Consider the following 13,558-nt stretch of genomic DNA (forward strand, 5'->3'; position numbering starts at 1 on the left):
TCACGTAATTATGGGAAGCTCATCCTCCATTTTGGTGAGCTACATTCCCACCCTGCCCTCTCTTCTGTGCAAATGTGGATGACAAAAAAATAACAGATTAGTTCCCCTGTAGCCATCTTCTTCTAGATGTTACAAAACAACTTTTGGTGACGAATCCCTGCCCCCTCATATGGTGCCCACTCACACCATGAAATGGCAGACACATGAAGCACACACGCTCCTGCAGTGCACACCAGCAAACTTAGCTGGTCCTTCTGCAGAAGAGGATGACGTATCATTCATCTGAGATGGTATCTCTACAAAAGGGCCACAAGACATGAGAACAGAGCAAACCACAAAATTTCAGGTGCCATAATTCTCCACCACTTTTGAGAGAAAAGGGTTGGTTTAGAGGAGATTCTGAAGGAGAATCCACCGGAGGGGTGGATTCCTACCCAGGAAGAACTACATCCTTTCTTCCTTGTGCTCTGGCATCCATCTTTTGAGTGGTCTGAAACCAGTACTTTGACACACCCATGAACCTGGCATGATTTCAAATCCAGGTGCAAATACTAAATACTTCCCCTGGTTTCCAAAAGATAGTTTGCACTAACACTTCGGCAACTAATTAACTTTGTCCATTTACATGGTTTTATTTTCAGACCTGGCACCTTGAACTATCAGAGCAGATCAAGAACAGCAATGGGCATTTTACCTTTAAGGTGAAACAACATTCTAAAGGCTGTGCTTCAGTACCAAGGACTTCTAAAATCTGCCCCATCTTGGCCCCCAGGTTTGGCACATCATTAAATTTAGTCTTAGCTGGAGCAACAGAAGCTCTAAGGACAACTCTGTGGATATATTTTCTTTAGGACTGTTACTAGGTGTTTAATGAGGCAAATGTGTGATCCTATAACATGTAATAGAGACACTTTATGAATTGCAACAAAGCTGAAAGCTGTAATGTAGGTGGTACTACATTAGAAGCCTCACCTGTGTTGCACATACACCAACCTGGGCTCTCTGAGACCAAGCTGTCACATAAGCACTCAACAGATAAACAGGAAAGTTTACTCTACATCCCTCAAAGGCCCCCATTAAAAAAACCCTACATTTAAAATATCCTCTGTACAGCTGTTGTCTTACCATTTGCCTTGTGCTGCACATCTGGCGGAAACTGGTCAGGAACATACCACTGATAGTCTGGCTGCACAGAACAATAAAACATTATTACAGCAATATGGACTTCATAGACACTTCAAACAAAAGAATAGCAACATGATAAAAATATAATTGCACTGTGAAGTTTTTTATTAGTCATACAGAAGTAGTTTACAAAATAATCTTATATTTAGCTTTATATTTCCACTGATGGAGTCTTTCAGCTTGCTTCCTTTTTTATGACGTGTGGTTTAGATGCTGCACTCATTAGAAAATTGGTGTAAACTTTTCTAGATCCCACAAATCAAAAGAAACATTAGCAGAAACAAATCAGGTTTTAAAAGGGCTAAGGAATAAAGTGTACCACAAGATACTAGCAAGCATCACATTCTCTGTACTAAAGAACTCCAGAGAATCTTGGTACCCATCGACCTGACAGGTGAAGCTGAATGTAACACTTTGAATACATGTAACATCTGTAACATGTTTCAGTGTGACAGGAATAACCTATTTAATAAAGTTCTCTCCCTTCCTCCCTTCCCCACAGGTTAGCATTAGTGTTAGTATAACATTAGCTGTTATCAAATAACTTATTGAAAACACTGTGGGATGGGAAAAATTCCCGTCTTTCTTATAAGAGGAAGTATTGAGAAGGTTATGTCCATGCAAACATAGTTTTGTCCAGGGAAATCCTGGAAGAAAGAAATATTGTCTTATAGTTTATACCACACACCGTGGCAAATGAGTAGCAAGTTACCATTAGAGAAAACAATTTTGGGACCAGACGTTTCAGTTGAAGCTGTATTAAGTTGCCTGTCTGGTTTAAGTAGTACATGCAAGCTTGTCAAATTCCTGCATCAAATTTGTTACACTGGGAAAATAATTCTTGTTTTGCATAAATTACTCTGACAAAATCCTGAGGAGTCCCAAGGAAACTCTTACAGATTTCAACTTGGAGGGAAGAAATGTCATAGACTTCTAAAGAAGCTTTGCCTAAATTAAGATGGCAGGATGAAGCTGTAGATACAAAAACCAGATTTAACTTTTATGTAAGCTGTCATTCATAGTTACACAGCAGTAATCGCTCTCATACACTGTCAGGAAAAAAGAAGCTATCTTATTTTCACTTAAATTGTACCATCCACAGGAATTATTAACCAATTCTGTGCTCATGGGCAAACAAAATAGGCTTTAATACAAAGCAAGAGTCTGCTTTGCTTTAAGTACAGGTAGTTTTTCCACTGGTAGCTCAAAATACATTTATTTGCATTGCTTTTTTGAGTTTCTGTTGAATTTTTCATTCTCCGATTTACTCTTCTCTCTCATACATACTTACACCATGCAAACTTGAATGAATTTCAGAAACAAGAGGTGTATTTCACATCAGACTAAACAAAATGTTTCTACTAACAATGTAAAGAGGAACAAAAAGGTGCAAGATATAAAAAGAATGAAAAAGCAAAAGCACAGACTAAACACACAGGATTACGTATGTTAACTCGGGACACTCATTAAATTCTAACACCTTTCTTCATTGCTAAACAAATTGCTCAGGGAGGTATCAAAAGCTCAGAGCAGCAACGCTGCACTCAGGCAAAGAATTTCAAAGAAAACTCAGAATGAAACTGGGAGTTAAAAAGCAACCAGTCAAACTGACCCCAGTGCTCAGGCAGAAATGGCAAAGTTGTAAACCCAGTGATCCCTCGCAGTATTAGAAACCCAGATGATGAAAGTTCAGGGAGAAGAGCCAAAATAATCTGGGACAGTGTCCAAATTGCAGTGAAAAACATTCTGCAATACTTCCAACTCTGATAAATAGGCAGATAAGCACACTCTTGAAGCACAGAAATGACTTGTTTGACCACAGCTTTTCCGTTGTATTTCTACACTCTGAAAGCCTTATGTGTGTTTTGCAAAAATTCAGCTATAATTTCTCAAATAATGAGCATCTTTCCATACGTGACAGCTTTATAGCCAGAAACAGATATTGCGTATTTAAAAGAACATTTACCATGTTTAAATGCATTCTCACTGGATTTGAACAAGCATACCCCACTTAGATAACCCAAAGCACTTCAAAAATACCTTTCCTTGAAGCAGTATTTTCCTTGAAATAGGTAATTCCCCCTCACATAACCTTCCCCAGTGTAAAGCTATTCTTCATGCTGAGGAAGACAGGATCCTGTTGTGTGTCAGGAAAAAAAGGCAAATTTCCCATAGTGTTACCCACACTCAAATATAACTTCCACTTCTGCAGATTTATTTTTTTTAAATTTCATTTTTTTTGCAATACACAGGCTTGCTTGTGTAAAAAGCATTCACAGCCAGAGTGTCTCACCCTCAGTAGAACCTTATTCCTCACATAATCCTGTTTCACAGCAGCATACCAGAAGGAAGATACTACTGGGTATAAGCAACAGTATCTGGGATTTCCTGCTCACAATTTAATAGCAGCGTTATGAATCCTGCCAATAGCTTGTCTGCCTGCCTCAGAAGGTGTACAAGGAACCTGGGATTGTGCAGTCTGGCTACAGCAGTATTGCCTGGTGGCAGGCCAGTTAAATTGCCTATGAATACAGAAGGCAGAAGTGAAGAAGAAGGAAAGTAATTTTCCAAAGACAGGATCAGAGAAAGAAACATCCAGTGTAAGACACAGAAATAAAACATATTAGTCAACAAGCTTCTTAGACCAAATAGAGGGAAGAGACCAGAATAATGCTGACCACAGCTACATTCTCATTTTTGTTACTGTCATTTATGTTGAAGGCCCAGAACTGGGCTCCAGAGAGCAGATCCATAGTTATGAATTTGGGTAACTATATAGCAAGAAAGGGCTCTGAATATGTGTTGTGGAAACAAATTAATCTAAGAAATCAGCAAGAGTTTAATCAAACAACATTATTTTTTTAATTAAGGAATAACCACCAGTATCATTGGAAACAATTCTATAATAATCCTCTTTTTCTTTTTAGTGGTATTGTAGATAAATAGTATTTGCCAAAGTAAATTTAAAATATATACTTAAAGTATAACTCATCAACCATATATTTAAATTGCTGCAATTTTTCCTCTTTGTGCACAGATTTCTGTTGGTTATACTTTGATTTGCACGTGACAGTTCAGTGCCTGTGCAATTCAGTACTGAAGACACTGGAACAGCAAGGAAGAAAACAACACTACTAACAAGAGAAAAATCAGCATTTTGAGGCAGACAGTAAGGGAAAAGAGACTGTGCAGAGATTAGGAAGGGTGTTCCAGACCTAGGGCTAATTCTAAAACCAGTACAAAATCTTGATCTGGAACCAATGACAAACTGGGAAACAACAGATTTAGTTCCTGGTGAGAATGGCACTGTGATAGCAACTTATCATTCTCCTGTGGTCACTATGATGTGAGGAAATCAGTGCCCTTGTGAAATGGGAGACAGTGGGAACCTTACTGAATGATCTTGCTGCTCATGGGCCCTGCGAGATGCTGGATGTACTCGAGGATCTTGATAGTGAAGAACCAACCCACAACTCCCATAATTAATGCATGGTGACAGGAAGAGGGGAGGTGGGTAACTGGGCCTCTCAGACTGTACTGGGAGGTCTTTTGTCTGTCAAAAAAATAAGAAAAGCAAAAAGGAATGCATTAGCAGTGGGATATGATGACAAACAGAACGTCCACCTACAAATTCATGAGTAAAAAGCAACAGGGAGAAAGCCTTCTCTCACAGCATGATGAGATGCCGTGACGCTGCTCGTTCAGACCCTTCAGGCTGTTCATGATTTAAAAATTATTCAAGAAAGCTGACTTGTGCCACTCCAGAGTCTTGAGACTTTTTATGTGAGAAAATATTGGTTTCAAGATATGGCAAGCGCATTTCTGGGTGTTTTCTTATTCAAGAAAGATTTTCATTACATACAAGTAGCTTTCAATAGTTTGAAGCAGAACTACATTGATAGGCACTTGCAGAACAAGAAAAATAAATAAATTTGGTAAAGGACCAAAGTTGATGGCCTCAAGATTTGGGTCTGTCTTTTCTTAGGCCCTCTGTGTCCCAGCAGAGTCAACAGAAATTTGCCTAAAGACAGAGCAAGGAGGCAGGGGGGCTGGAACTAGATGATCTTTAAGGTCCCTTCCAACCCAAACCATTCTGTGATTCTATGATTCTATGAATAGGATGATTAGCATTCTATGATTCTATTCTGTGAGTCACAACTAAGTAATTTCACTTAAGAAAACGAACTAATAAATATTCTATATGGTTCATCTGACGTTTAAAATCTTTCACAAGCTCTGTTTAATCAAATCCCAAGGCAGGAAGGGACAAACAAGATGACCTCTAGTGCAAACTGTCAATGCAATGCAGGGACAGTTGAGTTGCACACACACATCACACAGCACCTGTACAGCCCTTTGGGTATGTTGTACACATGCAGTGCTTTTGGGATTTCTCCTGGTCCAGAGCAGCTGGGGAGGAGTGGGAAAGGCCTTTTAGCCCCATTCATAGCCCCCTTCTTCACTGTCACTGGTGACTCTTGAATGGTTCAGGTTGTGCAAGAAATTGTCTTTTGCAGCCTCCAGACAATGCAAAAACATATAGAAAGGAGATCTCTGAGTACTCAGTCTCCTACAAAAATAAATTTCTTTACCTTATTGAACCACCTAGGTAGTGGGCTGGTGGGTGGGGGAAATATACTTGAAAGTTATTGCATGCAACGCTAACAAATTTCTTCAAGGTCTTTCTATATGCCTGGGATGCCCTGAGTGGCAAATCATGGCATTCCCTCTAGCATTGCTATTTTTACACTTGCATGAAATGCTTCTAAGTACCCACAAAAGCACTGACAACTCTGGGGCCTTACTGCAGTAGTGCCCAGCATCAGCCAGGACACCCAACCTGCCATCCACTCTCGCTGAGGCCTATGAGTTTGAGGGGTGCTTGACAGCACCTTGCCTCTGATGCTATTGCGAGACCCTACTAGTATTGATGTATGGGTTGGTTAAGAATAAGCCAATACTGAAGTTTCTGTTTCACAACAATGTTGAGGAGGATAATAAATCATCACAGAACATTTTGGTAATCAGCCATTCTTTTAAAACATTGCACAATTTTGTCAAGACAGGAAACCTCAAAATTTCCTCATTTTTAAATGTGGATTGAGAAAGCTCAGAGTGTTGCCTGCCATGATTTTACTATGGCTTCCTGAATGGTTGTGAACAGAATCCTGACACTACTATGAAGAGATAAAAAGGATGTTGCAACAAAAAATTATTGCAGCAGCTGCTCAGTTAATTTGGATGGAGACAATTTTTTTCCTCAGTGATATTAACATTACTCTGTAATTCCACTGCAGAGGTCAGGATTAATTACAGAAGCTTTTTATTTCAAAAGTTGGTTTGATGTTTCAACTCTTATCAAGTGCCAGTGAAACAATCAACAGGCCGCTGGATTTGTTTTTTGTTTCCCCCGCTCCATTTTAAGGTATGTTTGAAGAATTCTTGCAATAAATACTCCCTTCATCTACTTAATTTCGAAGTAATCTCTAATCATTTCTCATCTTCTTACTGCATTACTTCAGAATGATTTCATCCCAGATGGTGACCTCATATAAAATCCAATGTCAATTAATGGAAGCCAGAAAGCCTTGGGTTGTGTGGAAAGTGAGAAAATAAAAATAAAGTACACATGTTCTGGCAATGGTAACTTTCTTTTGACTCATACCTGAGAGTTTAGTTGATTCAGTTGAGACTGTAATCTCTCATTAATTTTCTGCAATGCTTCCTTCTCCTCATTAAGTCTTTCTCTGTCAGATCTCTCCTTTTTGAAGTCTTCTTCATATATCTGTACCTGCAATCATTATGACCAAGCATGTGAATTTCAGCAGAGCCACAATGGAAATTTTCATTCACTTTGTTATCTGGTTGCTTTTTAAACACTGACCAAACAGCAGAGTACCTTCCAAAGGGACCCCCTCCTCTTTACAATCCTGCAACCAAAAGTGTCCCTCACCTTTTTTATGACCAACACAAAATGACAAGCAATTGCTGTTCTCCAAGGGCACCTGTCAGGTGAAACAGTCCCCAGCTTTAGTACTCGTAGACCTTCGTAGTTTAAAGGCTGACTGGCGGATACCAGTTTTCAATATTATAAATAAGATAGCAAATACTAAAGACATAGATTTTTTTTTTTTAAGGGATACACAGTAGCAGGACAAACATTTTACTAACTTTTCCAGTTTTCTCGTCAATTGTGAGCACTTTTAACCTCTCTCTGTATCTCAGATGCAAGCAGTTAGCTGGCATAGCACAAAAAAATGACTTCTAGCATGCAGTCTGACAGAATGTTATCACCTTATCCAACCTAAAGATGAGCCACTATCATCAAATAACGTCCTGCCTTTTTATAGCCCACTGCATACCACTGGCCTTGAGCCTGCTTTACTTTACATCTTTTCATAGTTGTCTGGAGCTTCACACAAATTTGTAAATTAACTGGTGTTAAGCTGACTGGCTTAATTCTTCAGCTAATGGGCAGGCATCCGCCTGGTAAGAAGCTGGAAGTTGGTGGCACTTCTGCTGACAAATAACAGCAAAAGCACATTAAGGTGGGAACCACCACTAGAACTTCCAGAAGTCCTTTCATGGTCTCTTGGTTGGTCACTAAAGCCCGCTCACAGTTTATTTCCAAAGAACTTGCTTGCTGTGGTTCATGCCCAGCCCGTTGTACAGATCCAGTGTTCTTTTTGCTGGCAGTAGCACTATGACTTCACGGGAGGACTAAAGAAATGTTAATACCTCAAGGGAAGGAAAAAAAGTCAACACAGGGCTCTATAAATTATTTTCATGACTTGCCTGTTGCAGCTAATTTTTGCAAGGTTTTTCTCAGACTCAGTGGTCCCCCACTAGATATAACCCCCTTCCTGAATAACACTGTGTAAAAGGAACAAAGGCTTTCTGTGTGGCCACATGGGGACTCAGCTCCACAGCCTGTGCCTGGAGGAAGCATAGCATGCCCCTGACTCTCCGAAGCAGAGGCTTGCAGAAATCTAGGTCTCTTGTACCCATCTACACGCTTCTCTCCTCAATATTTCCTCACTTGTTCTGTCCCGATTCCTTCTCTGCTGTCCCACCTCCCTCCCACTCACCAGCTGTACAATCTACTGAAGCTGCAAGGGAACAACTTTGTCACAGTTTTGCCATATATTCTGGTGCCCTGAGAAAGAGGGGAACACCTCCTAAGGAATGAATGCCTTCATCTCTTCTGTCGTGGTCAGGGATGAGCTGATGACAGCCAAGCTCTGGTGAGACTCTGTCACTTTACTGTTTGTCTCAAGAGTCAGTTAAAGCCTTCTGCTCCATTTTGTGCAGAAGGAAGTCTGGACTCACTGTACTGATTTATACAACTAGAAAAAGACATTCATAAAATGGATACCCCATGAGAATTCTGAAAAAAATTGGTTTACTCTATTTTATTGTGTAGAACGAAATAACTCATTACTGTACAATCAAGTACAGGATTTTATTCTCCAGCATGTGGCAAGCATTATATTAGAGAGCAAAATCTGGCACTGCTGTCAAACGTGACAGAAACAAGTATTTTATTTCCACTGAATAAAATACCCATTCTGATCACATCCATTTGTGTGTCAATAACGCTAACCCTAACACTATCCAGGATGTGCAAAATTATCTGAACAGAATCAATGTTTTTACATAGATTCTTTCACATGGAATGAAAAAGAGTGCACAAAGCACTTGAATTGCTCAAATATACATATTTTTTTTAGTCTTTATTCTCTACAGTGATTGGTATGCAGGTTACGGATGCAAATGTTTTGCCTCACACTTTGAAAAACTGCAATGTCAACACTCTAGTTTTCCAAGACTAGGATTCTTAGATAATACACTACACTTTCAACTTCTAAGAAAAAAGGAGCAGAAGACACAATCAGTAACTCATGAAATTTAGCATTCCCTCTGGATGAAATTCTGCCCCTAGCAGAGAGCTGGCAGGACCTCTCCAAGAGTCAGGAGAGCTATTCTGCTGCTTTGAGTCCTACACAAGGCCTTGCTCCAGTCCTTTGCAAGGACTCGGCTTCATTTCGTGGACACTGCTCTGGATGATGGCATCTTAGGAAACACCATTTGAATGGGCTACAGCTAAACTTGTTCTTCCTTTCAACAGCTCTACATAGCAAGTCTACCAGGCACAATTCTTGGGAGAGAGGGCTAAATTATGCTGTATGAAATCCATCCAGGCTTACTTCCAGCTGTTCTCACCTGCTGTTTGAGAACTTCAAGTTGGGTTCTCATATCCTCCAGGATTTTCATGTCACTCTTCTGTGAAAGAGTCCCAAGAACAGGTGAGTGCTGCTTTTTCAATGCATCCAGAAGGGCCTGCATCGTCAAAAAGCAAAATTACTAAACAGAGATTCACTACATAAAAAAATAAAATTAAAAAAAAATAAATCATTAAGATGTTTGCTCTCTAAACAAACAGATTAGAGTGAGTCACAGACTTGTGGGGGTTTTCCCTTCACTTGCAGTGGCTTAAATTCTATACACTGGATATAAACCCCATGAATAACATAAATCCATGACTAGGTCCAAATTTTCAAAGTGCCCACACTAGATCCATGAATTTGAGACAGTGTCATTTAGGGGACTGTGTTTTTACCTATGACTATAACGCACATTTACCTATGGAAATCACAGCTGTAAATCTCATTCATAAACACTATTTCCCTGTGTAAGTCAGAATCTGGGCAAACAAAGACAGGAGTCTAAACTCAGCTGAGGTCAAAACGAAGCAAACAAAAACCCCCAAGAACATAAAAGCAATATTCAAAGATGGCCTAAAAATGTGACTACAGTAAAGTCCAACTGAAACAATTTTTTGCACTAAGAGTACAAATTTCTTCAACTGAAACTGAAGTAAACCACCCAGTTGAGAGTAAGTTACGTAGTCTCTGTAGCTTGTCACTAGAGGGAGTTATGAATACACACACTACACTGGTAACACTCCTACTCTATATTTTTCAGTCAAATTTTTCCATAGTTCTTTACAGATTTTGTTTATTTTTTAACAGTATTACACAGCTCTCCTTTGGACTGGAATAATTTTTAAATCACTCTTACCCCTCTCTGTCTATAACCACACACTACACTTAAATATATTTTTTTTCTTTTTCCTGTTACACAAATACTCATCATTCAGCACTTTTTAATGTCTCTCACATAAGATACAGACTCAGCTAAATTTACCCACTTTAGAAAGTTCAATTCCTGCTAATGATGCCCAGCTCTCCCTTGATGGCCACACTCCATTCATGCCGTAAGGGAAGGAGGGAAGATAATTTGGAGAGGGAAGAGGCAGAGGGAGAAATGGTCAAGCAGAAGAACCAGTATCTAAAGTAACCAAGGATTAGTATTAATTATCAAAACAAACAAACAAAAAAATCACTTTCCATGGAGAGCACAGCAGAGAAAAGGGAGCCTTTTTATCTGATGAGCTACTGTCCCTAGGAACTGTGCAGAAGATAAACTGGTATAATAGCAGCAAAGTTTGCGTGCCATGGCAATATAAAAATAAGGTTGAACAAACATGGGAGGATGAAGATACAGATAGCTCACTGATTAAACCTCCTTTTGCCCCTTTGAGCCACCGCTGATCCCTTTTAGGCTATGACATTGCAGTGCTCTGCACAAATAATAAAGCAAATAATAAAAACAAGTTCCACAATGGTGTTTAGATTAGGCATGGATGACCAGAAGCAGCAAGAGTCAGTGAAGTCTGACAATATCACAGTACACATGATGCGTTCCCTGGCTGACTGCAACCCAGATCCTTTCCCAGGTGTGTGCTTTGTTGAGCAGTGAAATGTGACGTGTGAAATGTGTTTCTTCCCTCTGTGGGATATATCTCAATCTTGCTGACAACCACAGAATCACAAGACTCATTTGGGTGGTAGGGGACTTCTGGAGGTTCAAGTCCCTGCTCAGAACCACGGCAGGGAGGTCAGGTTGCTCAAGGCCTGTCAACTGAGTATTGAGCACCTCCAAGAAAGGTGATTTCATGGCCTCTCCAGGCAACCTCTTCTAATATTTGACCACCCTCAAAAGAAAATTCTTCAGTTGCCCTAATTCAAAGATAACCAAGTATCCTGCTTCCTTCACAACATACTATTTTCCCAGTCATCTGCTGCACCTACTTTTTATATGGCTCTGTCTATTGTTAAAACTCCTTCACTAGGACACATCTTGCTGATCATGGCCATCCTGGTGTTGCCAAATGGTAATGAACTTTTACAATTGAAGTATGTACATTTATAAGCTGTTGACAGTTCTCCTCATTCTTGAACAAATGTCTTTATGACTATTTTTCTTGCAGCTCACTTCCTAGAATTGTATCATCATATAGATGTATTCTTTTTTCTTTTTTTTTTTGGTTATTCAAGGTTTTTTTGAGGAGGTTCTACGTCTCAGATTTATGGAAGAAAAAAATAGAAAAATCCAGAAAATTCAACCTTCAAAAGGTTAACAGTAGAAAAAAAATAAGGTGAGGATTTTTTTTAAACCACATTTGGAAGCAATACTGAGAGATCCTATTTTCTAATTTCAAATAAAGTAAGAACTTCAGCGTGAATAAAGCTGAATTAGTTTAGGGTCATACTAAATAGAGATCAAAATCTTTGAGGAAAGATTGTAATAGACATTCTGAGAAGTGCTAGGTATGGGGCAGGGAAAGAAGTAAAATTTTGTAATGTTGCTATTAGACCAACAGCAAATTATTGAGAATGATGTTATTGTAGGACATTTGTGTTCCCAAGTATAAAATGGAGACTAAACACTACTAAAACTAATACTCAAAGATATAACTGGCATAATTTTCTTTCAAAACTCCTATCACTCTGAACTGACAAAAGGTGGGGCTGTTTTAGAGTCATTTATGGAAGAAATTAAGATACTACTCTTCACTTGTTTTAGAAAGCAACCATGAATAAAATGATCATGAGACTCTTGAAATTAAAAGTAAATAAGGTATTTCAAATATGTAACTAAGATTTACAATTTCAAATTAGCAAATCTGAGAACTGACAAAGAACTTCTAGGCACCTTCTATAATTGGTCCTGTATGCAATTTTTTCAGATAATTTGGCTACTCCTACTTCATTAGAAGTGAATGTACAAAAAAACCCAACCAACCAAACCAGTCCCCTACCTCCCAGAAAATCTTATCTCAAGGAAGCTGAAAAAAAATAATTGTATAGGAAAATGTTCAATGGACAGCTAGATGAATAATGTCGAGAAGAAAAACCAAAATGCCTTTAGGGACTGGTGAAAGGATTTAATCCCAACAAAAGCTACACTTCTGGTAGTTTTTAGATAAAAGTCTAGGGTAAGAGGGATAGTCATACTGGGCCGTATGTTGCAAAAGAAATTAAACTATAAAATATACACTTGTAACTAGAAAATATCATTTTTTCACTCTAAAAATGAGTACAAGAAAGAATTCAAAACACAGTATTTCCAATAAGGAGGAGAATGTAGAACACTGTGGCAGTGACAGGATGGCTAACAGCAAGGAAGATGTACCAATGAGAAAGAACACAGCTCACTGAGTTAAACTGAGCTTAACTCAATGTGGTGTCTAATGACATTCATTCAGAAGTACCGAGAACTGAAACCTGAAATTACAAAACAATCAGCATAGAGGTTTACTAAATTTTTCAACATCAAAAATTAACTGTATGACTGAAAAATAACTACCTTGGTTTCCAAAGCTACAAAAATGCTCAGTGGTCCAGGCACCTAGAAACCTCTTAATCTAACCTCAAGAGTGTGTTAGGCTTGGGAGGAAATTTTGAAGAGAACTGCTTTATATTAATGAGAAATGGGATTAAGTAAAGCCTTCTTTAACCTGATGTCTTTCAAAAAAACCAGACTTTCTTATCAGGAGAAATACATTAGAGTTTATTAGTCTATGTTTAAACAACAACTGAGATGCCGCTGCAGCAAAGTTATGAAATCGTAAGTCAGAAATCTGGCTTGTACTTGAACTATATGGGGAACAAGGAAACAGTCACAGACAAGCCAACAATCTTGGGATATAGTATTGCAAACTATTATGGCATTGCAACATCACTTCCATGCTGCAGACACCAAAGTAGGATCAGATCAGGCTCTATACTTTGGGCACTTGGGATGACCGGATCAAAGTTGGATAAAGCCAAAAGTAAAAAGGTCAATGTACTTAGAAACAAGTAGTATTATCTTCTAGAAACTGGCAACTAAGCAGCTTGAGATGACTGAGATGAAAAATCATGCATATTAGCAGGCATAGTTATATTTTAAAAGACTAAAAGAGCTGGGTCAGCTTAGCTAAACTGTCCTCTAGTGAAAATAAAATTGCCCTCTAGCTATAGGGAAA

The 13,558-nt window shown here is 38.9% G+C and overlaps 1 protein-coding gene across 1 annotated transcript in view; it reads right to left on the reverse strand.

Annotated features, from left to right (window-relative positions):
* The window catches only part of TNIP3 (TNFAIP3 interacting protein 3), a 49,796-nt gene that overhangs the window by 4,512 nt on the left and 31,726 nt on the right, over nucleotides 1-13,558 (reverse strand). The window contains exons 9-12 of the mRNA XM_029086583.1: nucleotides 9,409-9,525; nucleotides 6,851-6,976; nucleotides 4,580-4,738; nucleotides 1,126-1,186 (exon numbers count right to left, since the gene is read on the reverse strand). Of these exons, the coding sequence (XP_028942416.1) occupies nucleotides 1,126-1,186; nucleotides 4,580-4,738; nucleotides 6,851-6,976; nucleotides 9,409-9,525 (463 nt within the window). The remainder of the gene's footprint in view (nucleotides 1-1,125; nucleotides 1,187-4,579; nucleotides 4,739-6,850; nucleotides 6,977-9,408; nucleotides 9,526-13,558) is intronic.

Source organism: Antrostomus carolinensis, unplaced genomic scaffold, assembly GCF_000700745.2.
Source record: "Antrostomus carolinensis isolate BGI_N321 unplaced genomic scaffold, ASM70074v2 scaffold7588, whole genome shotgun sequence".
NCBI lineage: Eukaryota > Metazoa > Chordata > Aves > Caprimulgiformes > Caprimulgidae > Antrostomus > Antrostomus carolinensis.